Source organism: Ceratocystis lukuohia (genome assembly GCF_044167205.1).
Source record: "Ceratocystis lukuohia strain C4212 chromosome Unknown Supercontig4_pilon, whole genome shotgun sequence".
NCBI classification, from domain to species: domain Eukaryota; kingdom Fungi; phylum Ascomycota; class Sordariomycetes; order Microascales; family Ceratocystidaceae; genus Ceratocystis; species Ceratocystis lukuohia.
Window position 1 is genome coordinate 1,104,514 of NW_027263523.1, and position 26,804 is coordinate 1,131,317.

Here is a 26,804-nt window from a genome sequence, read left to right on the forward strand (position 1 = left end):
AATGGTGGTAACTGGTTTGTAGAGCAATAAATGGGTTGTTCGCCTGACGTTGAAGCTTAGTTTTCGACACTACGTAGTTTAAAATGAGTGGAGCTTTGATGACTAAGCGTAAAGGTCAACTAACAAGCCAGCTTTCCGCTCCTAGGTTTGCGGCTGAGAGCGTTCTTCTCCCCTCTGAACCTCTTCATGAAATTATTTTATTTTGGGGGAACAAGCAGGTTATTCCTTTACCCTACGAACTCCTACATTCTACTCCTTTCCTCCCCCTCTTCTTACCGGTCGTCTCTGTAAATAATACTGGCACATTAGTTTGCTAGCCATGGCGTCCGATCGAATCTCCATCTACAGTCTTCCAGGTATGTAGTCCTCGCTACAATGATGTGACAACTCCACGAACCCGGAAGAACCCCTCACACTAACTTTCCTTGCCCGCTACACCAGACCTCAAAAACACCTCGGACGATGCGATCCCCAACTACCTCAACTCCCTCAAGTTCAAGCAAAATCACAACCTGACCGATGTGCGCCTGGGCCTAGGCTACGCCGCCATAATAACTGCGGGCGTGTGCTTTGCCTGGGACCGCTACTTTGGCTTTGAGGCTACCAAGACCTACACCGCCATCGCTGTTGCTCTCTACGCTTCGCTCAACGGCCTAATGACTTTGTGGTCGTACTTCTTCGAGATCAACATAGTCTACGAGGGCACTGCGCCTGACGGCTCCCGCCTCTCGATATCTACAAGCACCAAAAAGGGATCGCCCAATTACAAGGTCAATGCCACTGTCATTAGCAAGGCCGGCAAGTCGCGAAACATGGAGTTTCAGGTCCCATTCTCCGCTTGGTTTGACGAGACTGGCCTTTTTGTAGCTTTGCCGTTCCAGCAGATGCTAGCGACCAATGTGGCGCTAATTGGCTCGATAGACCCCGAACGTGTCGTGGATATCCATAAGCAACTCAGCGGTATGTCCCCTGAAATGCTTGATGCTCTGCTTGCTGGTGCGTCCAACGATAGTGCTGCGACAACAACTGCGACGGAAGCCAACGCGACGATTGAGAAGCGTAGATAGTGTTCGTTTAGAGTTATATCCCAAGTTATTATAACGAGTCTGTTGAAAGGAACAAGCCTACAGTTCGTATAGTGTGATGCAAATTTCGCCAAATGGCAATGTCACATAGGATCCAAAGTAATTATGCTGTCAGAACGCAAGGCTTCAGTAAAAATAACGCTATAGAGAAAAGAAAAATATAAGTCCCACACGGCCGTTGGAAGAAAAAGAAAAGAAAAAAAGCAAACTCCGACGTAATAACGACAATAAGACTTGAATAGTTGCGAGACCAAAAAGAACAAATCAAGCAAACAAAAAGAAAAAGCAACCGCTAAACTCCTAATCTATGCTGTGTGCACCTCCGCGGGTATGTCGGGCTAGTGAAGAAAATAAAAGGGGTATCCACGAAGTCGTGGTATGTATAATGGAGACAGAATAGTGATGAGTCAAATCATCGTCTCCGAATCATCTCCCGCTTGCGTCGCTCTTTTTCGGCCTTGCGTGCACGTTCACGCTCCTCTTCCAACCGGTCATCCTGGCGAGCAATCCGCTCAGCAATAGCCTCTTCATGATCGATTTCGTTCAAGCCCACCTCCATGTCAGACGAGCCATCAGAGTCATAGTCATCATACACATAGCGACGGCCGTATCTGATATTGTCCTCGGGATCCTCCTCCTCCTCTTGATCATCGATGAAGCCGTCCATATCTTCGTCTTCTTCCTCATAGCGAGCTGCAGAGCTAGATCGACTGTACGAGGACGTTTCAAGGAGAGCACCACCAGGCGTATGTTTCTTGAGCTTAGAGGGTGCACTAGGTCTAGCGGTTCCGGTGTATCCAGTGCTTGGAGGCGGCTTTCTCGTCTTTTTCTCGGGCTCCGGAGCCTTCCGTGATTTAGAGGGAGCGGCTGAAGTGGCCTTACGGTTGTTCACATCTGTTACCGTTCCACCACGGACTTTTGATGTCCGTGAAGCTGCCATCTTTTTTGCTGACGTGGCTTTCTGCTCGGACTTAAGACGCTCCATCTGCTCCGTTCGCTCCTTCTTGGAAAGACCCTTTTCAACCTTCTTGTGCTGAATCTTCCCAACCTGACCCATGACCTCCTGTGCTCGTTGAGCACGCGCCATAATCTCGGCATAGGAGCCTTTTCTTGGAGGTGCCGAGGACGAAGTCAGTTGTACTGGTCGAGGTGTGGGTTTCAGGGCCGAGGAGCTAGTCTGTGCGAATCCGCTGGAAGGTTTCGTCACACCATTACGGGCCGTCGTCGCGGGACGCGTCACTTGTTCGGGCCTTGGAGGCGGCCGTGACGGAATAGGTCGTGCAGAGGGGGTAGGCCGCTGTTGAACAGGCCGAGATGACGATACCGGAGCTGATTTGAAGGAGTTGGCACCTATTGGGGGTCTAGAAGTAGGTCTCGAGGCGGTTGTCGACATTTTAGGTTCGACCCTTCGTTCTGGTTGTGAAGTACCATTGGTGCGAGAGGGAGGAGCCTGCGAAGATGAGCCTCCAGAAATTTGGGCCAAAAGATTACCAATCTTTTTATGTGTTGACAAGGTTAGAAAAGTGGCTGAGTTAGGCTGATTAGGCAGAATTGCTGATGTTGACACGAGAGGCCAGGAAAACACGACCAACATGAGATAAGAGTAATAAAGAGCGACAAAACTTACGGAAGACATCTTTACAAGGCAGAAGGGATCTAACAGCCCAAAGTCGAAGAGCAAAAGCAAAAATCAAATCTGGCGATAAAGCACAATACGAAGATAAGAAGATATGAAAATTCCCTGCTTTCCAACACTTCTTGAGACCTGACTTTGATATAAAAGGCCTGGACTGGTACTTTTATGGGTAGCAAAGGGAGAAAAGAAGAAAGACGCGGACTGCGGCCACCAATGAAATTTTATAGAGAAACTTTCTGCTCGTGTGATTCAAAAGACGCGATGGGAAAAGGCACACGAAAACACAGGTCCAGTGGTGAACGACGAAAGCGCGATAAAAACTAAGAATCCGGGCGGCTCCAGAAGCTTCTCACCCCAAATCTTATCAAGTTTCTTTTCAGCCTCACTTTGGGTGATTCTGCTTAGTCAGTATGTTATGTGGCGCGTATGTGTGGCGTATAATGCGGCGTCATAAATGTGGGGTAGGTTAGAAATGAGCGCCACAGCCCCCACAAAACCCGCCCTAATAGATAAGAGCGGCACACAAACGTGAGCCCCTCAAAAATTGACGAACTTTTTGTGGTTCAGTGACGGACTCATCTTCTTTGTAACAACCTTTATTAAACTTTCGACCCGAAGATTCAGTCTCCGCCTCAAATTTAGCGGTTAAATCGATTGACCTCTCGTGTCTTTAACGAACAGTGAGTAATCGCCTACAATCTTTTCGCCCCTATCTTTTCGCACAATCAATATCGCCAACATCTTCTGAACGCCGAACATTGCTGTTCCCGACGTCAAAATACCCCTGCGCCACTGGTTCCGATGCTCCGATCGCAGCTTTGGGAACATGATATAACGAAAACATAGGCATTGGCCGATTGTGCGCAATGTCGAAGCCCTCTCCTCTCGCGCATGCTAACCACGCGGTTTTCTCAACAGTAAATCAAAATGAAGTTCCTTGCCGCCTACCTGCTGCTTAACCTTGCTGGCGTTGACGCTCCCTCCAAGGAGCAGATCGTCAAGGTCCTGTCCTCTGTCGGCATTGAGTCTGATGACGAGCGCCTGGAGAAGCTCCTCTCTGAGCTTGAGGGCAAGAACATCTCTGAGGTACGAAGCGACCCGGACATTATCAACCTGTCGAAACAGAAGAACGTTTACGCTAACATCATTTTTCTACATAGCTGATTGCCGAGGGTTCTGCTAAGCTGGCTTCCGTCCCCTCGGGTGGCGCTGCCGCTGCTTCCAGCGGTGCTGCTGCTGGTGGTGCTGCTGAGGAGGCCAAGGAGGAGGCCAAGGAGGAGGAGAAGGAGGAGTCCGATGACGACATGGGCTTCGGTCTGTTCGACTAAGCGTCTCGTTGATCATGATTACGAAAAACAAAAAGTAAAATTCATCAATGAACAAAATTCTCTTCCAAAAGACCGTTGTGTGTAAACTAGGTTTCTGCCTTCAGCAAAGCCCGCTTCGTGAACTGAGAACTATGAACTTGTCACCCAGTAGAGAGTAACATGCTAATTAACCGTCAATCCAGCTACAGCAATGTCCTGTCTATGGAAGCCAACCAGGCTCGGCACTGCGAGGTTATCTATGACATGATCTGGATTGACTTGGTTATTCTTAGGGTTGGTATTTTCTGAGCTAAAATGAAAGCCGCATCGCCAGAATATCGCACACCCTGGCCAATAGCACCTTGTAATATTGGACTGAGTGGGGCTTGTTGGCAGGGCAACGCCACGCGCTGTGATTGGTCAGGTGCACCTTTTGATGCAATCCTCGCGAGTAGGGGAAAATCAAAGCAGAGGCTCAAAGCTATCCAAGCAACAAAGCCGTGACGATGTCAGCAACAATGCGCAGGGAAGGACTTTTCTCTCTTCTATATTCAGTTTCAGTCTTCCAGATACACGCTATCCAACAACATCAGGTTTACGGTTATTTGCCTTCCTGTTAGTGGCTTGATTCTACGACATCGTCCCTTTTCGCCTCCACGCTTTGGCAAGATATTGTTGGATTCGCCAATAATATAATTATATTTCTTCGTCTGTTTTCACATCCTTGGTAACTTTTTCTTTTCTTTTTGCTCTGGCGTGCTTCTATTCTTTTGCCTGTCGTCCCAGCGCTTTGTTTGTTTGTTTGTTTCAACACTATCACGAAGTTTCTTATTGCTGTCTTTCCAAACATGAGCGGTTGTGCCTTTTCGATCTGATTACTTCTTATTGTTTGCCCTCGTCCTTGTGAAACACTGCAGTTTTTCTTCGATATCACGACATCTCTATTCACATCTCCTTTGGTCTCTACGCCACACACAATTGTTATTGTGAATTCGCCGGCTTCTATTCCCTCTCTTATCTGCCAAGCACGCGTGGGCCTCATACCATACAAGCCTAACATACACTGTGCTTATCTTCGTGTAGGCCTTGCCATCTCCTCTTCTCGTGTCACGATTGCAATCACTTGCGTCTTGCCCTATCCCAGACTTTCCTTGCCGCTATGTCTTCAGAATCTCCCGCGCCGATAGCGGCTTCTCAGCAGTCCATATCTAGAAGAATGTCGCAAAGACAAGCCCTTCGGCGCCCCCCTTCGCGCTCAGCTATGGGCCGTAGCGAGTCAAACTCGCTTGCTGCTTCATCAGCTGCCGCCTCAGAAAAACAACCCTCCAACCACAGATACTCTATTCACAACGACAGCTCCGATGACGAGATTCCCGTTCCTATGAAGCTTAGTGCCCTGACCAAGGCCCTGCTGAACGATGATGTGCCCGAGTCTTCGTCAAAGCCCCCCTCACCGCCCTTGACCCGTCGCCGCAGTGTGTTTAATGGCCAGAGCCGGGAGCCTGGACGGTCCTCCACCGACGAACGTCGCCGTTTGCGTTCGAGCAGCAACTCTGCCGAAAACCGCCAGGGATCTCCCTCTACAGCAGCACCCATCAAATCTAGGCGCGAGGACCCAAGTCCCCCACGAAAGCGGGTAGTTCGTCTGAGCAATACACCTAATAGCTTGAACCAAATGAGCCACCACCGCCGTAGCAACTCGGTCTCACGGACTGCCACGTCAGCCGCAGCCTCCGCCACGACCACGTCTGCCACAGCCTCTGCTGTTAGTTCAAATTCCACGTCCAGTCGCTCGAGACCCACCAGCAGGCCTGCTAGTAGAGATGGCTCTGTTGATGTCAAGAGTGGCCGTGCTTCAGTTGGATCAAGCTTTAGTAGCAGTAACTATAACTCTAATAATGGCCACGAACTCAGCACACCACCTGCATCGCGGGTGGTGCGCATCGCTAATGGCGCCTCTGCCAGCAAGTCGCATCACTCCTCCCGCTCGTCCCTCGGCGCTAAAATAGACAGTTCCTCACCCGGGGAGGACCATAAGCAATACGAACAACACTATGAGGAACCACCCGCCACTGTAGGTCGTACTCAACAACCTATTGAGCAGTCTAGTATATCAAGATATCCCTCACGTCACAGGCTCGAAGACAACGCTGCATTGCAAAGCTCCATGCGCGTGAAACGCCTTGGCAAGATTCCAGGCAGCTTTTTGAGCGGTCCTGCGCGTCGTGGTCGAAGACGTCAAAGCGAGGAGGAAATGGAGCCTTCCATGGCCGACACTGATATGCCTCCTGGAGGTATCCCTGAGGACCTCGAGCACAACGCTCAACACGGACAAGACGAAAACATGCAAGACGTGGGGGCACCCTACTATGGAAACTCCCATGTTAACTACGCTTCTGGTAGCCCACCTGTTCGCTCCCGCGAAGGTCGAAGACCCGTAGTCGTGGCAGCAACGCCCTTGTCTGCTCCACCCCGGGCGGCTTCGCCTGAGCGATTACCTGAACCCCAAAATCATCCCAGACAACCCTCGCGACCAGAGAGAGAGCTGTTCGAAGCGCCAACGCCAGCTGGCGGCCAGGAAAACGACCGGCCATCATACTTGCGCTCAGCGCGAAAGCCCTCTCCATTAAGTTCCATGGTAGATAAAATGGCGGATCTCGCCGCTACTCCGGCTCACCGCGACCTCTCACCGGACCGCAAGCCACTAGCAACTGTCACTCATAATACACCGCACAGACCGGCGCCGCCCCCGCCACCGCAAATGTCGGCTCTGGCAGCTGCGACTTCTTCGGCTGCCACAGCGCCCCAAGCCAAGCAACGCCGTAACGTTATTAAAGTTAACGGCAAGATCTACACACGCCTGGATTGTCTGGGCCGTGGTGGTAGCGCTAAGGTGTACCGCGTGACAGCGGAAAATGGAAAGATGTGGGCCTTGAAGCGTGTAGCTTTGGAACATGCTGATGACATGACCATTAAGGGTTACCGGGGAGAAATCGATCTCCTTCGCAAGCTCGATGCGGTCGACCGTGTCATCACGCTGCTTGATTACGAAATGAACACCGAAAAACAGGTGTTGACTCTGGTATGGCTTCTTAAAACGTTCTTTGTTGTATATCACGTACTGACGCATCTAATCTGAAAGGTCATGGAAATGGGCGAGTTGGATATGAATGTCCTCCTCAAGTCCCGACAGGGCCATGAATCGGCGACCTTGGATCCTGTGTTTGTTCGCTTCTATTGGAAGGAGATGCTTGAGTGCGTACAAGCCGTGCACGAGTTTGACATAGTGCACTCGGACCTCAAACCCGCCAACTTTGTTCTTGTGCAGGGTCGTCTGAAGCTTATTGACTTTGGCATAGCGAACGCTATTCAGACCGACGAGACAGTGAACGTGCATCGCGAAGCACAGATTGGCACCCCGAACTACATGTCTCCCGAGTCACTCATGGACTTTAATGCTCCGCGTGGCTCTAGAGTGCCTGGCCGGCCAAAACTCATGAAGCTCGGGAAGCCTAGCGATGTCTGGTCACTCGGTTGCATCTTGTACCAGCTAGTCTACGGTTACCCGCCCTTTGGACATATCGCCAACCAAATGGCCCGCTGCCAGGCTATCATAAACTGGGACCACGTCATCGAGTTCCCCAGCCACGGAATGGGCGATGTTCTTGTCCCACCATCGCTGATCCGCACTATGCGTCGCTGTTTGCAGCGTGACGCACACATGCGGCCCACGTGTGCTGAGCTGCTGGACCCAACTGACCCTTTCATGTACCCAGTCGAGATGTCCGATAAGCTGCTACCATTGAGTGAGGAAATGCTTGGTCGCATTATACACAGTGTTGTAATGCGCTGCAAGGAGCGGCTTCCAACTGATGCTGAGATGATGTCCGTCTGGCCTGCTGCGTACTGGTCGAGTGTCAAGAAAGCCATGTCTAAAGCACAACAGCAGCAGCAAGAACGTGGATCGTCATGAGGCTATGACCTTGGTTAGTTCGTCTGTACTACTAGGCCTGTACCATGGCTTCTGGGTTTTGTCATTTTCTCAAGCCTTACCATTTGGCTCTAAAACACATTTGTCGAAGATTGTCAGTGTCTTTGTCCCCCGGTAAAACTCAACTAAAACTGCGTTTATTTTTTGCTTGTCTGCTATTTCATCAGTCTCTATTTTGTTCAGCGTTTTGCATTTTGTTCTCTCAAAGTCGTACCCGTTTCTTTCTTTTAATGTATACAAAGCTTGTTAGCTTGCTCTTTTCTGGTCAATTCTCTGGCTGCTTGCCCATATTAGCTTTGATAGTTGCTTCCCATCGTGAAATCACAGTTAAACAGTAGAGACGGTACACAGGGCTGTAAGATGGCGAAATCTTTGTAACCGTTAGTGTTGTACAATATATTCTTACATCAAAGACTCGGCACAATGTACCGCACTAATTTTAGGTCCATCCTGGGCCTAGCCTCATGTCTAATTGCTATGCGTCGATTGCCTTTCCCATCCCCTTCTCCCTCCTGATAAGATGCCGACCAACCTGCATGCTGAGGGATAAAAGCCTGGCTATTTGGCACTCTCTTCTAGCTAACCCCCTCCCTCCCTGGGTTCTTCCTCTACACTGGCACCTCGTTGATCTTGAGGTCTGATATCCGCAGAATCGTGTACCGGTGCTTACTCTTAGCCTTCTTGGTCTTTCTGTTTCTGCGCTTTGTCTTGACTTTTTCACGCATTGGCTCAGCCTCCTCGCCAACGACAATTGCCCGGCACTCAAACAGCCGCTCGTCAATGTAGGGTGAGCCCTTAAGTGTCAGGTCACGGCTACCCAGGACACTGGCGCAGTTCAGCTTCAACTCATCTCCTGGCTCGCTACCAGGCATGCGGAATGGCAGTCGCACTGAGTCACCCTTCGTCACCAGAAACGGCCAGCCGTGTATGTGGATCGTGACGTAGTGGGATGGCTGAGCGGCCAATACAGGCAGCAGTGATCTTACGGACTCAGAAATTGACTTTGAGTGTTGCGGCGTCGTGAGGCTGCTGGAGGTAGTAGTGGTCGTCGTTGTCGTAGACTCGATAATTGGTGTTGTGGAGTTAAAGCGACGAACAGCAGTAAATGGCTGAGCCAAAACAGTGCAAGGCAGACCCAATCGAGGTGTCACGGTTGCCCGGATCCCAGTAATGGAGCGTAGGAGAGTTCGGCTCATTGTAGTAGAAGTCGATAGACAAGGCTCGTTCGTGGTGACGATGCGGGGGTATTGACAAAGTTCGGTTGGATCGGAATCGCGCTCAGAGGATATTGCTTCAGGAGACACTCAGTTGCGTTGTCTCTGCAAAATCTAGGCTAGTGTTACCCAAAGTATAGCGCTGGCGAATTTCTCCTCAACACTATAAAACGCTGTGTTGTTGGTGATCGCCGAGTTGCTCCTAAATCAATGGGCGTACAAATTTGGTATGAGTCGGAAAAATGGTTTAGCCGAGAGACGCTCTGCACAGTACGTACCAATTGAACGACTTTCTTCTTTCTTGCAAGACCATTTGCCCCACTATCCGCGTTTCACCGCCTTTAATTTTTTCTGCCCATAGTTTACCCGTCTTGTTATCCAGCCTTTTTTTGCCTAGAGTATACCGTGGAAGTTTGCTTAAGCCCATCACAAGCCATTCGCTCATCACATAACTTGGCCACTTTCAACCAGCCAAGGGACCGGCTGTTTTCTTATATTAACAATCTTTTTGGCTTTGTATTTAGGATCTAATACTTCTTCATCATGGTACGTCGCCGCCCATGCCAACGAATCATTGCATGCACTGCTTGGCTGACTGGCTAGCCGACCTACGCTCACTTGCTAACCAGATTATCTTGCCCCCTTACAGCCTCAGAACGAGTATATGGAGAGATGGCGCAAGCTTCATGGCCGCCGTCTCGATCACGAGGAACGCGCTCGCAAACGTGAAGCTCGTGCCGGTCACAAGGCCTCCAAGGATGCGCAAAATCTACGTGGTCTGCGGGCCAAGCTACACGCACAGGCTCGTCACAAGGAGAAGATCCAGATGAACAAGAAGATTCGCCAGCACGAGGAGCGCAATGTCAAGACTGCCGACGAAAAGGACCCTTCAGCCCCCGTGCCTGCTTATCTGCTAGATCGCAACAACCCGGGCGCTGCCAAAGCCCTGTCCTCGTCCATCAAGAACCGCAGAGCCGAGAAGGCAGCCAAGTTTGCCGTGCCTCTGCCCAAGGTCCGCGGTATTTCTGAGGCCGAGATGTTCAAGGTTGTCAAAACCGGAGCCAAGACCAAGAAGAAGGCCTGGAAGCGTATGATTACGCAGCCCACGTTTGTTGGCTCTGAGTTCACTCGTCGCAACCCCAAGTTCGAGCGGTATGTCTACGTGAATTCTACCCAAGCCCAGACTCCCGCCATCCCATCTTCCTTGTTTGCTAATTATTTCTGTCCCTCTATAGCTTCATTCGTCCCATGGGTCTGCGTTACAAGAAGGCTCATGTCACCCATCCCGGGCTCAATGTCACTGTGCAAATGCCCATTGTCTCGGTCAAGAAGAACCCCAACTCGCCCACCTACACACAGTTGGGTATCCTCACCAAGGGTACTATCATTGAAATTGATGTGTCCGACCTTGGTATGACCACTGCTGGCGGCAAGGTTGTGTGGAGTCGTTACGCCCAGATCACCAACAACCCGTCAAACGACGGCTGCGTCAATGCTGTGCTACTAGTCTAACCCGCTATGCCCGGGTATCTCGGTCCTTGATGGTCGTGTAATTGGGGATTCCGCGTTTTTGTTTAAAAAGCCCTCTCTTTTATTTCTCTTCTTTCGACTACCTTAGTTTTGTTTCTTTCATTTTGAGTACGAGAGGCTTTGGACGGATTCAAGGCGTTTACGGCGTTACCTATCTTATACATTTCCTGTGTTTCTTCCTCATCATATTTTCCATTGTCCCTGTCTTTGACATGATCAAAAACTTGCACGCTCATCAAGCAATGTAGCTTTGTATGAATATATGCACAATAAAAATGCCAATTTGACTGTCTACGAAGAAGGCATTACTGTAACACGTTCGGTGCCGCTTTCATGGTAAACCAAGATTCCCCCAAACGAAGACATGCATCTATCGAATATATTCTCTTATCGCTAAGTTTGGCCGCGACCCACTTTAAAGTGATAACCAACCCCAGCCTTACACCAATGAAAGCTCCAAAATTTAGTCGCAAAACGAGCAGAACGCGTCCAAACTACTTTATCACCAAGGCCCGTTCTACATAGTCTTACTGGCCAGGTATTTTTCGGATTTTGCTCGCAGCAGTTCCAAGCCGCCCACTTGTATAAGAAAGCTTTCCATTGCATTTGTAATTATCACGAATAATTATGGGACGCCGATCTGGGCGCGCAGCTGCACGTCGTGCCAATGCCGCACTAGGTGAGTGAGAGACCGATTTACAGACCATCACATGCCTTATACATCCAAGCTAGCTACGGCGGCTCGTAGTCCACAGCAGACTAACCAATTCTTGCTGTGCCCCCAGGTACCACCCCCCACGGCTTCGAGTCTATCCCCGACGATGAGCCCGTACCAGATGCGCCTGCTTCGTCATCAGAAGCTGATGAAGACGAAAACGAAGAAAACGAGGACAATGAAGAAGAACAGCCCGACAACGGATCTGGCGATGAAGATGGCGAAGAGGAAGGCGAAGGCCAGGATGACGATGGCGAGGAGGGTGATGCCAACGAAGCTGGCGATCCTGATGAAAACGACAATGATGAGAATGACGATGAGGACGATGAAGATGATGAGCAGGGTGAAGACAAGAAGTCTTCGCCACAGCAGCCTGTCATCCGTAGGAAGCGCCTCGGCCGTCCACCCAAGATCAAGCCGCCGGACTGGGATCTCGGCGTGATTGTGCAGCCGGGCGAAGAAACCCGGCCGCGCAGAGGCCGTGGCGGGTGGAGAGGTCGAGGCGGGCGTAAAGGCGTGTCTACTCCTAGTAAGCCCGTGCAGACCATTGACAAGGAGGGCACAGTTGTGGACATTATCAACGACGAGTGCGACTTACCAGAGGACCCTGAAGGCGAAACCAAGGTCGATAAACTGGGTTATCTGAAAGGCGGCCGCGATTACCGCTGCAGGACATTTACGGTAGTTGGCCGCGGCGATCGTCTGTATATGCTGTCGACAGAACCAGCACGCTGTGTAGGCTTCCGTGATAGCTATCTCTTTTTTACCAAACATCTCCGGCTATACAAGATTATCGTGGGCGATGAAGAGAAGAAGGATATGATTGAACGCGAAATCATCCCACACTCGTATAAAGGTCGCGCGATCGGCATTGTGACAGCCCGCTCCGTGTTCCGCGAGTTTGGAGCGCGTATCATCGTCGGTGGCCGCCGTATCACGGACGACTACGAAGTTGCCCAGGCTCGTCAAGAAGGAGTCAAAGAAGGCGAGCTTGCTGATGGGTCAGATGCCCATGCCTCCGGGGATGCGTACAACAAAAACCAGTATGTTGCGTGGCACGGCGCTAGTTCTGTGTATCACCAGAACATGGCTGGCGGTGCGCCTCCGCCGCACGAAAAGGTCCCTCATCACACGAAAAACACTAAGAAACGCCGTGCCAACGTCAACGACGTGAATTGGATGTACGAGCATGCTCTGCAAGCAAGGTAAGCAAGCACATCACGATGCACCCCTATCCGGTCCATTACGAGTTTCTTTTCGTTTATATACTAACACGGGTTTGTGTCGTGTCTACAGCATGTACAACTCTAATCTCAATGCTATGCGTCAACATCAGCATAATGGCATCTACAATATCCACACAAATGCCATGCATTACCCAGTAACATTCCAGCCCACACGTGCCCGTGCTGAAGTCATTCCCATCGGCGATGATTTTGACTCAGCCAGCAGCATCTTCCCGCCTGTTTCACGCCGTATTGCACGCAACTTCTACGTTGCTGACCTTGTCTGCGAGACCCCTCCTGCCGGTGTGTCCCCCGCTGTGTCTCTGGATCCAGTGGCATCAACAGCTGCAGCGGAGGCAGCGCCTGGCACAGATATGCTTGCGCAATTCCGTGGTCTTGGTGCCGTATCACAGGAAATCCAAGACCTGCTTCCATCTGAGTGCCGTGAGGCGTTTGACAAGGCCAAGAAGACAGAGACAGAGTGGGTGCAGCGTTGGGCGACAGAGGAAGATACAATGAGTCGTCGGCAGCCGGTTATTGACAAGGCAATTGTGCCATACCCAATGATGGCCTAGGCTGTTGCTTTTTGTCTGTGTGTCTTCTATGAGCGTCTTATCGGGGCGTTTCGTCTTTACGTCTCTATCTCTGCATGTTGTTACTTTTCTTTTGGTCACTTTCAGCGGCGTTTGGGGACTGGTTCATGTCTTTGTATGGAGTATGGATGTTTAATGGACAACGATAATTGGCTCCGTGTTCCAGGCCAGAGTTTGATTTTCTTGCGTGCCGTGCTCTGCCGAGCTCTGCCGAGCTCTCCCGTGCTGTGTCTTACTGTCACTTGATTCTGTGATGTGCTGCTGAGATGGCCCGTGATGCGGTGTACGTGCTGCGTTTCGCCTTCTCTATGACGAAGACAAAGGGAAGGAGAACCTGATTTGCCTCTGGGTGAACGTGCGGACTGGTTTCCTATGAAGCAACGTGTCATTGTTTTCTATCCATTTTGTATTGTTGCATGTTGCATGCGCTCAGGGCAATGTCGATCTTCCTGTCAACCAAATCCAGGAGCCCTTGATTACATTGTACGGGAGGGACTAGAACTGAATTGCTGAGAATGTTCGCAAGTTGAAGCTCATGCATATCCATCGTCGTGGGGCTCTAGAGATGTTGTGTGTGTGTGTGTGTGTGTATGTATGTGTGCGTGCATTTGTGTGCCCTGAGATCAATACCTGTATTACATTACAGACAGATCAGTTACCAGCTTAGCCAATCACTACGTATCAAATATATACAAAGCGGATGTACTCAAGCTTTCTGACTCCACTACCCTGTTTCCCCCGTTCTTTCCCATTCACACCAAATCCGCAGGCTTCTTTCCTTTTTCCCAGTCATGAAGAGAATTTTTTCAGGGCAAGAGTAGATGCCCCTCCTCCTCTCGAGGGAAAGGAGGAATGAAAGAAAAGGCCTACATAGGATGATCACGACGATGAGCAACTTCCCTTTTCGGTCCTCGTCGGCTCCATCCATGACAAGCCATTCAGCCAATCGTATGGTGGTGCTGGTACAGGCCACCAAGGTAATATCAGGTAGGCGTTTATAGATCCCAGAGAGGGGCTTAGATGGCCGTTTGTTTTCCTGCGCTTTTGCTCATGTGCGGGTGTGTGTGTGTGTGTGTGCATGTGTCTACGTCTTGTTGTCTATGTGTAGGCTGTATGTGAAGCAGAGCGCTAGCAAATATTAACACTCGCCAAAGATTGCAAGAAACGCAAGAGGCAGATCTTGGCCTGTCCGTAGGGCCAGTGGAATTTTGAAAGAGAGCGGGTTTTGAATAATACTAATAACAGATAAAAAAACACAAGACTTTTTGTTCGGCGTTACGATAGGGGCTTCTCCTGGCGAGGGCATGTGGGAAGCCACCATTCGGAGTGGTAATGCTGAAAAGCTTTGGGCCTTAAGGCTATATGGGGGGGCTTTGGGCTCTGGCTGATTGGGGAAGGCTTCTTCCAGCTTGTCCCCCGTATCCTCTGTTTCCTTGTTTCTATTTTCTGTTTCTTTGACACGCCAGAACAGAAAATGCAAGAAAGACGTGCGTACGCACACTATGCTTTTTAATGCGATGCTATGGCACCTCTTCCTCATTCAAGCATGATGGCCTGTTTGTTGTGTTCTCTTTGTTCATATCGGGTAAGTCTGTATCTATGACCTCACGAGTCCTGCCTGCTTGTCTTCTCACCTCTTCAGGTGAAGGAAGGTAACATAAAAAGAAAGAGAGAGAGAAAGAGGAAAAGAACAACAGGGCCAAATTGCCCCGTGCCTTGTGCCTTCGGGCTAAGATCTGACGCTGGCCCAGGCCCGTGTTCTATTTGCCGTTGATATGAGATGGAAACCGGCCATCACTACAGCCAAACGGATTGCAAGATATTACAAAGTCGAAGCTGCTTTTGGTTGGTCGTACGTACATAGCATTAATCTCAGTGTCATCCAATCTTGAGGGCGATTTGCCACATTAAAGCCTTCAGCCACACGGCCTCGGATTTGCTGCTATTGTACCAAGGTACCTCACCCCGTCTTGCACTTTTGCAGGATTACAGCGTTATAGTTGTAGCGTTTCAGGGTATAGTATGTCCCAAGTCCATAATACCATACGAAAAAAGAACATCGCATCTTGCCTCTATGGAAGAGGTAATATGAGACACGGAACAAAGTCTCTAGGGGCAAAGGTAGGGTAGGGCTCCACAGAAGCACGACCTATTGAAGATCGTATTGTTCAGTGCTGTTCTCCCAGGTTCTTTGCTAGTCGCCCCCCCTCCCTCAAGTTTAGGGATTTTTCTCGCTTCTTCTCCTTATTGCCTCTCATCAAGAGTACGAAAATTGCTTTTTTTTTTCTCATTCTTTCAGCCTAAGGGCAAAACGAAGAGGCATAGAAAAAACACAGGCCTCCATAAAGGAAGGTCTTCTAGATGGCTGTCAGTTCTGTAGCTCCTGGTCATCATCTCGTCTGTTAGGACCAGGAAACGAGGATGAAAAGAAGAACTGTGTGTGTATGCGTGTTCCGGCAGCGCAAGAAACCCCCCTCCTGTGGCCGGAGCCAGCTAGCAAAGGGGCTAGCCTGGCCTGTTCTAGGCTGTGCAACCAGACAGCTTCAAACCCTGATATTTCGATGCTGATGAGGAACAGCATTTATTTGTCTTGTCTCTATTGCGCCTTGCCTTTCCCCTTGTCGCGATAACAGAAACAGGGCAGCATCAAGCTTCAAAACCTAAAACGCTTCTCCCTTGTTGAATGCTCCCTGGGCCTTAGGAACTTGTCTCCCACCATCCGTGCCAGCCCCGTCCATTCGTCCACTCTTTTTGTTGCCTGTCTGTCCGGCGTCATACCTCCTCTCGGCCGTTTGGTGGTTTGTTGCTGGTGGGGCCGTGCTAAAAATAGATGTCACCAGAGAATCAAATTCCAAAAGGGAGGACGAAGACGGAGAGGGTAAGCAGCAAAAAGAAAAAAAAAAGCAAAGAAAGTTCTACAATCTCGATTAAGGATTGTCTTGGCTGGTGTTGAGGCCGTCCAGTCCCGTTCTTGGTGTCGCGTGCTCTCTCATTCCATTTCCATCTAGCCACAGCTCAAACATGCACAAAATTTGCCTAACTGTTATTAGACTCCGTTATCCTGCAGCATTAGTGAAGGCAACTACTTTTTTTTTTTCTGTGTGCTTCGCCTTCTCCTTCCCTTCTCCTTCCTAAAGCCATTAGAAGCCCTAGCCCTGACCCTCTCTACCTGGCACTTTTTTCTCCCATTACTCACTTATCCACCGGATCCTTGTCAGGATATTGCCAATTTGTCGTAGCTTGTTTTTCTACGTTGGGCCATACCCATAACTAAAGTACCTTGGAAGGTCTACTAGTACAGAGTACCTTAGCTACATGTGAACGCATACAAAAATGAAGAAGGCAGGAACTACGGCACAGAGTACGCTGATACAATGCACATAAGCAAGCTGAATCCGGAAAGTGCCTTTTAGCGCCTTTCTTGCTCCATTTCTTGTGGCCTTCTACATGCTTCTCCTACTGCTCGATTTTATTCCATATCATTCTATATTCTTCTTGCTCTTCTTTCCAGAGGAGAATCAGGGTAGCTCCGAAGCTTGGTCAAGTGCATTTCAACCCACAAGAAGTATGTACATAGTATGTACCTTTTATCTAGCCTATTTGCTTCTCGCATCCCATATGTATGTGCCATGTAATATTAAAGGACATGCGAGACACAAATGACGACGTACAACAAACTGATTTACGTGGGTAAAGACCAGTAAGTAACGAAGCGTAGGAAAGGCTGTTCTTCTATAATTAAGGTCCACAAAATCAACCAGCATGTAGGCATCGTATGCTATGTATGTACACAAATCAAAGCTTCACCTCACCGCCTGTCTCCTTAGCTCTGGTTCTAACTCTCTAGTTTCTCGTGGGTCCCCTGAACAAGAAAAAGCAAACAGTGATAGCATCCAGCCGGCCGACAAGCTCCATCCACCGTCAGCGATATGGCATGTGCGGCAGCTGCTGTAACAGCAGTACCAGAAAGCCCCCTCCCCCACCAGAACAGCAAATCTCGTATATTGAAGCAAAAGCCTTCAAAGTAGTGAGACAAGCAAGAAACCTTTTTTTCTTCTCTTTTCAGAGAGCAAGTACCAGGATTTCACCCCTGTAATGCATACAAGCAAGCGCCTATTATATTAGACCTGTTCCCCTCCATTATGTCCTTTTATTCTTATTGATTTATCCACTCCGGTGAACGCGGAGTTTTTCTTGGTACATGAGGCGGGGAAAAAGAACACAGTCTACATAGACGTAATGTACCAATGTACAGACGCCATGTTGTTTCTTCCGTAGTGTTCAAGCCATGAGCGATTAGATGCACTGGCTATATGGAATCGTCGCAGGTGATATTGGATACTTGATACGGGAAGGAAGGTGATAATGTTACTCTCTGTGAGCCATGGCCCATTAGTCAACTAGCCGCTAGAACGTTATAGGACAAACCTTAATATGTCAAACCCAAACCCTTATATCAGGTGGACACCATGGACATTTTCCTCACCGCAAAGTCAAGCAACTATCGTCAAATAGACCGAGAACTCTTTCAGTCATGCATCGTTAAAGCAGATGCTTAGCGTCAATCCCACCATAATAAAGTGTCTTATAGCAGTGTCTCTCTTCTAGGCGCTTTACTCTCTGCATGGCTTCCTCCTCTCCTCGCACCCTGGCCCTTGAAAATATCAGGATGACGTTGGACACTAAGCTTTTCAAAGTTTTTTTCTCCTTGAACTAGAGATGCCAGCTCACAGAACAAGCTAGTACTCTTTCAGACCCGAATGTTGAATTTTCTTTCTCGTTTTCTTTCGCCTCCTCATTTCTTGCAGGCGTTAATCCAAATCCTTCTTTGTTACTTTGATGGGCCACAAGCTGACCAGTGTGCTCCTTTTTTTTTTTTCTCAATTAGCCAGGCAGAATCGATATAACATTTCATTTTCGCCAGAAGGACGTCAAGATAGAGGAACCGTGGTTCAATCGAGATGGTTTCCTTCTGCGGTTCTACAAGGACATGAACAGCAAGACATAACTTCTCAATGTGCTAGAAGATTCGAGAGTAGCCCAAGGAAATCATTCAATCCTATTATGCACTTCTGCTCAACAGCTGGCGCGTCTTTCTCCTGTAACTTGTGACAAGTTCCCTTGTATCACGCCTCTGACGTCATGGTTGACTTCGAGCCAGATTCTTCCATGATCTAACGACCGTATTTATCTGCAAAATACTCAGAGTGTCCCAGGTTCTGTTAGCACTTGGATGCAACATCAGGTCAACGACATCGGAGGGACAACATGAGACTAAGAGAGAAGGAATCGCCTTTGTATCCAAGAACAAAACCGTACCCAAAAGGATGCCGGCTACGACCGGACTTGAGGAAGAGGAAAAATCCCCAGCGCCACCACACATGCCAACATGGCCCAGCGAGCCTCCGAAAACAAAGACCAGATGCAGCTGCACTCACATCCTACATTCAGGAATGGAGATATGTGAATTGAGGGGAGCAAAGGAGGGGTAAAGTCAGTAGTAGTTGCGGGGGGGGGGGGGGGGGGGAGGACTGGCAAATAGAAAGCAAGCAAGAAGCAGCTCAGAAACACGTGGATCGCAAGAGACCATACGATAGTCCGCAAATCAGAGGGCGAGGCAAGATGGAGCCATAGAAGCGGATGCTAAGCTCCTCAACAGTCGGGGCTTGAGTGGGGGGCACAGAGGGCCTAGCCCCGAAGGAGGGAAGGAGGGGAAAGAAAACCCCGCCAACGAAATATGTAGCCCAGGCTATTACTCGCTTTTCACTCCTCATCTTTTTTTCCTCGACATCTACATGCACTGCGACATTATGTGCATACAAAATAAAATACGGTATGGGCTGCACGCATGCACACTTCTTTGCCAAGGCTCGGCCTTTTTATCGAATTGTTGAATTACATCCGCAAAGTGTGGGAGGAAGGCAGGCCAGCATGCATCTGAGAACCATGTCCAGGCTTGTTGAAAATATTGGGAAAAAGAAACGTATACAGCATGAGGACTTAGCCGGGTCCTCTTCCAGACTTTTTTTATATCCACCTCTCTAGCAGTCTTGCATCAACCTAGGGCCTAGGGCGTTTAAAGACATATAGTGGATATCTCTTTTCTCCCTAGAAACGTGGAAAACCAGCCTTCTAGACTACACATAGTCCCTATTACTGTAATGCAGGGCCTTGCTTTTCTTTCCTCTTGTTCCCTGCATACTGCATAATCAGTCAAATCAGCTTGATCTCCTGCCTTGGATATCCTAATCGCGCTCTAGCTGTCATTTCCTTCCTAAGAAAACAAGCAGCGCGTCCCTGAGGCTCCGTTAGACAGACGCTTCCATGCCGATAGTAGCCACCTCTGGCCCTTGTGTGTCGCTCTCGTTGACCTGAGTCCAATATCTAGAATCAGTGCCTCACTGAGCCTTCCTTCTACTTCCTGAGATCTACATTCACATTGAACGTGATTCAGCGTATAACATCCTAGGCGTTGATACTACGCATCTCCTGTGCCTCTTAAACTCCTACCTTCAAACTGCAGCTCAATCTTTGCTCCTCCCTGTCCCCTTTATCAAAAAGTGTCTCATTTCTGGTGAAAAGCTGCGGGGTTGGATTTCTCCTTGGCTCCTGATGTATCTGAGGTCCTTGTGTGCATATTGCACCCTTGATCTTTTCTTTGTTCTTCGATTAGCTTCGAGGTACCAGTTGTCTTGGATAACACCCCATCTTAGCTGGCTCGTCCCTTGAAAATAGGGGGGAAAAAATCAACAAAAAAAATCAACAATATCGAGTTCCCTTCTTGGCAAAGCCTGTTGAAAAAGCGAAAAAGAAAACAACAGCACATTAAGTCTGGTGAAACGAGACACAGGGTCATGAAGAGAAGTCGTGTCAGTGTGTCAATATTAGGGTTAGGTCGACCTTCGTAATACAGCAGGAGTCATTTAAGCCTATAGGTTGCTTTGCCTAGGCTCCAGGAAAGAAAGGAACCGGCTCGACCAAAAGTATATACACGCTGTCTCAGACTCAAGGATGCAAACCATGCCATGTAACTAGCCCATCGTGACTTGACATAAAACAGCGGACATATACAACTTCCCTGTGCGCCTTCCAGTGGCCAAAATTAGCCCAAGCATGTGACATCCCAGCCAACAGCATCACATCACTTGCTACCATTAGTACTCAACCTGCTCCGGTGTACCCTGGGCTTCAAATTACCAATAGCATAACCCCTACAAGGGTTATCAAGACCCAGGGGAAAAGAGGGAGGGGCGCGAGAGGAAGGGAAGGAGGAAGGAAACCTCGGCCGGTTGACTATTCCGTCCTGGGTTTGAGATCCGCTGCGAGCTATGAGTTTGGCTCCTGTTGTTGATATCCTTTCAGGCTTCAGGCATTCGCTTGACTCTTGAGTTGTCCTATTCCTCCTTCTCTTACTCCCCCCCACGCATCATAAAATGGACGAAGCAAGACGAATTAAATGCGCAAAAAGAAAAAATTCAAAGACATATGTGCGCTAAGTATACCCTCATGCCAAGTTCTAGAAGCGATCCAGACGCGTATTGCAATTGGCTAGAAAGGTAGGATCACGGTAGGAGAGGCTTTGGTCCATGTGCATACATATGGTGGTAAATAGAGGAAACAAAGCCTAGAAAGCGACCAGAGGAGAAAACTCTCTTTTTCTCCCCCTCTCATCAGAGGGAGAGCCGTTCAGCCAAAAATAAACGAAAAGAACAGGAGACAGACACTCAGATGTCTAAATGGCTCAAGTTAGGGTCTAGGACTCAAGGAAAAAGTTTCCGATGTTCCATATCACCAATGCTCGTCATGATGAAGCTTAGGACAACTTGCAGTCGTAATGGAGAGAGAGAGAGGGCGCGAAATAGAAACAAAGGCTTTACTGCATAGTATATAGGTGACTAACCGATGATCATGTAGCGTGTAGTTTCCTTTGAATTGGGTCATGGATAGCCACGGTCTCTTTGGGCGCACTTTGCCCTTCTTGTCTGACATGATATAGTTGTGGGTGAGAAAGTCGCAGAGGAAGAGCACGCTACGGGGCTTATCCCACCACTATCGCCTGCTTAATCCCGGTAAAAAGAGACTTGGAAAACACGAGCCAAAGATAATGAGGTGCACCTGCACCTTGGACTTGTACGCTCCCCCCTCTCCTGTTCTTTTTAGTATACTACATACGTAATTCTAGGTCTTCCGGGTCGTATTAGGTTCCTTGTATACCGCCAATCATTTTTGACACCTGTTTGAAATGAAAGGAACGTTATTCCGTTGAGAAAGTCTGGCTCCAGACAGAGCGAATTTCAGATTTGGGTATGAAATGGCCTCTTCCACTCCCACCTGACTTGGGTGGGGAAATATTGCACTATCACATCCCAGGCTGTTCCTGCCTATGCAATGTTAGTGTCCTAACAGCCAGGAATAACTTCTATTTTTGCATGTGCTAGCACAAGAACAGTTGATCCATGAAGCAGAATACTGGCCAACCATCTCATTTTATCCCAACCCTTGCACAAAACTCTGGTCGGACCTACTTTCGTCGAGATCAAGGGGGACGCGCTCACATTTTTGCTTCCCTTGGCCCAGAATTCCGAGGGTTCCCTTGTTTTTTTATCCTCTCTCTCATGTTTGTTGGGACTCTTGTAGCCTGGGCTAAAATAAGGCTAGACTCGCTGGAAAAGCCTTCTGAAGCTAGGCTAGTTCTAGGCCTTGTATAGCCCACTGAGATGAGCCGCCCACGGAGACGAGGGATTCAGGCGGTCCACTTGTACACAATAATGAAATTATGAATCAAACCATTGCCTTGTGAACAGAACGCCCCTCCTGTTAAGCTAGGGAGGAGCCAGGCTTCCCCGACTCTGCTCAGCACAGCCAGTAGCTATTTTAGGGTGTCTGCCACTCCGGTAAATGAGAAGCACTGGTGGGTGGCATAAAGTGACGTCGAATTGCTGTGCTAAACTCTTACCAAGCCAAGCAGCATAAAAAAGATCATGCACACCATATCACAAGCTAAATTTCTGGGCGCGCCGTTTATGAGCCTGTTGAGGTGTTTTAGCACTGTCGGATTTTTACTTTGTCGCCGTAGAGTTGCTCCAGGCCGATAGAGAGCGTTGGCAGCTGTGCTGGTGTTGGGTTAATTAATGGCTGCATTGGCTGTGATGTGAACAAAGCCACGCTGGAAACAGGGCCCCGGCTCTCTTAATTTTTCTTCTTTTCTTGGTACAGTGCTAGTATCAAGTGTAAAATTTGAATTTTCTGGGGCCTTGCAAGACAGCCAGCCAATCAGCGTAGCCCAAAACTGGGCTCCTTCTCGTGTAATTTAGCACGTTGATAATTTCAACTGGTGCATTGCGGTGTTGGGTATACGTATGCACTTGCCTTACATTATTCTGCATGCTCTAGATACTTCCCCTTGTCTCATCTGTTCACAGCCACACAGAATAAACGAAGGAAAGGCTGTTGCTGTCCTGCAACAGTAAAGCAGCATGTTTGCCAGGAGCACTGTTTTCAGCAGCCAGAACAGAGTACACAGTTGGCTATGAAACAGGAAATATGGGCCTTCCTCTCTCTTTTTTTTTTCTTCATTCCCTCTCACTGCTGTTATAACTTTCCCGGCGTTCGTTCTCTTGCTGCAAGCTAGACAAAAAAAGAAGGAGGCAGCATTTCAACCTTAGAAACAAGCAAGAACTTAGTGCGTCTGGTGACAAGACAGAATTTTCTTAACTCATTCCCTCTTTCGCACCAGCCAGCCAATGTGCCATTTTTATTTATCCTAGGTGCAGCAGCAGTGAAACACATAGGAAAATAGTCACTTGGAGCGAGGGAGTTGGGAAAATAACGCGGGCTTGGGGACTTTGACTTTCCTTCGTCCCTTCCAAAGCGGCAGCGGCAAATAGAGAGAGAATTCAGGTCAGGTCAGGCCAGTCGTACTTTTTCTCTTCTTTTCAGAAACTGCACTTGATGGGGGTCATCCACCGCCCCTTCCGCGGCCTCTCCCCAGTAGGCGTGTGCCCATGATAAAAACACACCTTCGCTCATTGGTAGAAGCTCAGACATGCCCTCACCCACCCCTTTGCCCTCATCTCAAAGATGCTCCACTCTTATTCAATACTGGGTGTATAGTAGATCTCACGCGCCTGTATAATGTTGGAGGAACCTGGCTCTGGTGCTTCTCAGGGAACAATTCCAGTTTTATTTTTTATACAATTTATTGATTCTCTTTTTCCCCTCTTCTATTGCGCGCTACAGGTAAATTTTTTCCTCTTGCTCCCCCCCCGACTTCTGGCAGCGACTGGCCGACTCCTCTTCGTCACTGCTGCCCTCACCCCTGATCAGGGCAGTCGCCTTCCTCCTATCCTACCCACTAGAAAAAAAAGCAGAGGAGAAAAAGGCAGACACGACACCAGCCAGCCAACCACAATCAAGGCAGCTTGACTAAATACAAAAGTAGAACATAAACTGGTGTACCCTGTGTACCTGTTGTACCTGTGTACTTGATACTTGTACACTCCACTCATTTAGTTTATTATTCTTCGCAGGCCCATAAGCCCTTCTCATGTGTTCTTGATCTCCTTGTTTTCTTTCTCTCCTCTCCTTTCTTCTTTCTTTTTGCTCTGTGCTAAAAACAACCCCCCCCTCCGCCAAAAACAACGAAGATCACAACCAACGTACCACCTCTCCTCGACAATTCCCATCAAAACCATCGACCCTTTCGTTATTGTGTTGACGGTTTTTCCACAGGTTTTGTGTGTGCATCTCTTAGCCGTACGGTTACCTTTTTCTTCCTTTTTCTTCTCTTTTTTGTCTTTGTTCTTTTTTATCACCCTTCGTTTGTTCTGTTCTACTGTCTTCGTCTTGTACTCGACCTTCTTTTGTGTTTTTGCTTCTTGCTGGCCAGCTTGATATCTAGATTTACGGCCTTGATCGTGAATCCGCTGCACCCAGTAACTCCCCCCCCCCTTCAGTCAAGTACTTTACCGACACTACATGACTCGTTGAAATCCCCCTCAAAAGTTATTTGCCAAGTTCCTGATTCCTCATCCATAATCGTGGCTACAACGTACAGCACCGCCTAGTGTTTCCCCTTCAGTACCTTCAGTCCTTGACCTGCCGCGACGACCTGACATCGACTTCCTGTATATTTTTTTTTCTTTGTTTCGAAAAAGGAGTTGTCTTGAGCATTTGCTTTGTTGTGTCCTTTTCCTTTTTCCTTTCCTTTGCTCTCTTCCTCAATTCAACATCACCCTTCAAAAATCAGCTTTAGGTAAGCTTTGCAGTCTCAAAACTATTACAAGCCATCTGGTAGACCACCACTAACTCGTCATAATTTAGAATTTTAGCATTCTATTCCCTAGCTTGTATCCATTCTATCCACTTGATTTCAACACAGAGATCATATCCTTTTTGGTCTCCCTCACCTATCGAACAACAGAGTCTTGATAACTGCCCTGATAGCCTGCGCTTCTCTGCGAGAAGATACATCTGAACCCATTTTTGAACTTGTCGGCAGCCGAAATTTCATGGCTAAATTCGAGTACTAACGTGGAAACCTCCCCGTTAATCTTCCTATTCTCCCTAATCGACTTCGAGTTGCTCTGTTGTGATCTCAGGATCTCCCCTCTGCCAGAAGAGTCTGATTATTCGACACCTCAAAATTGTCATCATCAAAGCCTCAGATACTTGATTCCTACGCGTCTTCTGTTGTCTGCTACTCAGTCACTGAATAGCTGCAAAATCTGTCTTACACAATCATTTTTCTTTTTTCAACATAAGAAACGTTGACAAGATGCCTGGTGGTGTCTGTGCTGTCCTCGACTACGAGGTTGAACACATGACTGATTACGTCGCTGAAATGGCTGTTCGTGTAGTCATGCCTGATTCTCCAGTATCAGATCGGTTCCGGAAATTCGTTACTCAGATACTTACTGCGACACGACTTCCTAGCACTACCATTCTCCTTGGTATGAACTACTTGGCAAAGCGGATCAACACCATCAAGGCTAATCCCCAGATTCACGGCCCTTACAAAGCCAGTGAAGGCGAGGTTTGGCGCTATCTCACTGTCGCTTTGCTGCTCGCTAGCAAGTTCCTCGACGATAACACCTTCCAGAACCGTTCGTGGTCCGAGGTCACTTCTATTCCTGTCTCGGAGCTCAACACGCTTGAGTTTGAGTGGCTCGCTGCCTGCCACTGGCAGCTATATGTTAATTTGGATAAGACTAAGGACTACCAGGCTTGGCTCTCAGACTGGCACTCGTGGTTGGCCAGCCGCAAGTCTGCTGAAGAGGAGGCTCGCGCTGCTGAGCGCGCCATGGCCATGGCCCGCAAGCTGTCTGACCTGCCTACCATTCAGACCGCCTTCCCCTCGCATGCCCGGGGTGTTACTTCACCTCTTTCTTCTTATTCAAGCGGTCGTGGCTCTCTCGACATTGGTCGCTACAGCACCAAGTCAGACGCTGCCCACTACGACTGGAGTAGTGCTTCCTACCACAATCACAATGCTCCGATTACGCCTCCTGACTCGGGGTATGCTACTCCTGAGCACGTTGTTTCTGCATGCACTGTCAACTCGCGCTACAATGATTGGTTTGGCCAACAGTTGCAATACAATGGAAGCTACCACCATTCTAGCCAAGGGCCCAACAGCAGTTATCCCAGTCGCACGAGCAATTACAGTGGCCGCTATCCGTACAGCCCATGGGAACCGTCGTCCGGTAACTGCACTTGCTGTACTGGTTGCCATGTTGCGGACAAGACCTACCTGGGTGGTGCTCATGCCTATAGCCAAGCTGTAGTGGGCTAAGCGAAAGGGATGCATTTCTGCTTGGCTTGGGTCTTTATTTTCCTTTGTCTATCCTCGACGCCGTAGCATTCGCCAGCACCCACCCTTTTCATTTCCCTTGTTCCCCCATTTCATTTTTCCTTCTGGGCTCGTGTCATTGATCTTTTCCTTTCAACCGAACTGGCATCTACGGCGTGAGCATCGCATCCTATGATACCCTTGGCATCTTGACATGAACCTCGTGTCGCTCTTTCCTTTTTACTATGGGGGGTTTCTCTTTATTTTTCTACACTGACTTTTCACTGCGTCCTGTTTCTCGTCTTTTCTTTTGTTCTTTTCTCCTTTCTGTTCCTGGTCCAAGTCTAGGGCCACTTCTCAAAACGCATAAAGCTACCTTGCTATGATTACCTGTTTTTCTCGACACTTTTTTTTCCATAACATTTTCTTTCTTGCTCAGCACTGTTTCGGCGTTACTCTCGGTTTTACTGGCTTCATGATTTATTGGACTCCGGCGTCCCGATAGACTGCGGATACCGTTTTTTTCTTCTTCTCTTTCTTGAACCTTTTTTTTTCTTTTTTTTCTTCTTTTTCCTTCATTTTCTTGTTGTCTTTGGCTGCACACATGCACCACCCTTTCATCTTTTCAAAAGAGATGCTATAGCTGATAGTTCAGTGACAAGTCAACCATGACGCAAGATTTATTTTTATTTTCTATCGTTATCTTTTTTCCTTCAC

The 26,804-nt window shown here is 48.6% G+C and overlaps 8 protein-coding genes across 8 annotated transcripts; 6 read left to right on the plus strand and 2 right to left on the minus strand.

Annotated features, from left to right (window-relative positions):
• Positions 1-319: 319 nt before the first annotated feature.
• On the plus strand, positions 320-1,067 carry HOO65_040302 (SPC25-domain-containing protein; the record flags this gene model as incomplete). Its single annotated transcript, XM_071003018.1, has 2 exons — positions 320-356; positions 442-1,067. The coding sequence occupies 2 exons, from the start codon at positions 320-322 to the stop codon at positions 1,065-1,067; spliced, it is 663 nt and encodes a 220-aa protein (XP_070859145.1).
• A 430-nt stretch (positions 1,068-1,497) lies between these two features.
• On the minus strand, positions 1,498-2,478 carry HOO65_040303 (SPT2 chromatin protein; the record flags this gene model as incomplete). The annotated part of the gene is made up of 1 exon (XM_071000626.1): positions 1,498-2,478. One exon carries the CDS (start codon positions 2,476-2,478, stop codon positions 1,498-1,500), a length of 981 nt encoding a protein of 326 aa, XP_070859146.1.
• A 1,170-nt stretch (positions 2,479-3,648) lies between these two features.
• Positions 3,649-4,049, plus strand: HOO65_040304 (ribosomal protein P2; the record flags this gene model as incomplete). The annotated part of the gene is made up of 2 exons (XM_071003058.1): positions 3,649-3,807; positions 3,882-4,049. 2 exons carry the CDS (start codon positions 3,649-3,651, stop codon positions 4,047-4,049), a joined length of 327 nt encoding a protein of 108 aa, XP_070859147.1.
• Positions 4,050-5,187: 1,138 nt separating this feature from the next.
• HOO65_040305 (Serine/threonine-protein kinase MPS1) lies at positions 5,188-8,001 on the plus strand (the record flags this gene model as incomplete). The annotated part of the gene is made up of 2 exons (XM_071002576.1): positions 5,188-7,110; positions 7,171-8,001. The coding sequence occupies 2 exons, from the start codon at positions 5,188-5,190 to the stop codon at positions 7,999-8,001; spliced, it is 2,754 nt and encodes a 917-aa protein (XP_070859148.1).
• Positions 8,002-8,627: 626 nt separating this feature from the next.
• On the minus strand, positions 8,628-9,215 carry HOO65_040306 (mitochondrial 54S ribosomal protein bL21m; the record flags this gene model as incomplete). The annotated part of the gene is made up of 1 exon (XM_071000627.1): positions 8,628-9,215. The coding sequence occupies one exon, from the start codon at positions 9,213-9,215 to the stop codon at positions 8,628-8,630; it is 588 nt and encodes a 195-aa protein (XP_070859149.1).
• Positions 9,216-9,776: 561 nt separating this feature from the next.
• Positions 9,777-10,745, plus strand: HOO65_040307 (Ribosome biogenesis protein nsa2; the record flags this gene model as incomplete). Its single annotated transcript, XM_071002962.1, has 3 exons — positions 9,777-9,779; positions 9,883-10,385; positions 10,469-10,745. 3 exons carry the CDS (start codon positions 9,777-9,779, stop codon positions 10,743-10,745), a joined length of 783 nt encoding a protein of 260 aa, XP_070859150.1.
• Positions 10,746-11,390: 645 nt separating this feature from the next.
• HOO65_040308 (Ribosome biogenesis protein nsa-2) lies at positions 11,391-13,279 on the plus strand (the record flags this gene model as incomplete). The annotated part of the gene is made up of 3 exons (XM_071002714.1): positions 11,391-11,442; positions 11,549-12,683; positions 12,775-13,279. The coding sequence occupies 3 exons, from the start codon at positions 11,391-11,393 to the stop codon at positions 13,277-13,279; spliced, it is 1,692 nt and encodes a 563-aa protein (XP_070859151.1).
• Positions 13,280-25,073: 11,794 nt separating this feature from the next.
• On the plus strand, positions 25,074-26,090 carry HOO65_040309 (uncharacterized protein; the record flags this gene model as incomplete). The annotated part of the gene is made up of 1 exon (XM_071000628.1): positions 25,074-26,090. One exon carries the CDS (start codon positions 25,074-25,076, stop codon positions 26,088-26,090), a length of 1,017 nt encoding a protein of 338 aa, XP_070859152.1.
• Between the last annotated feature and the right edge of the window lie 714 nt (positions 26,091-26,804).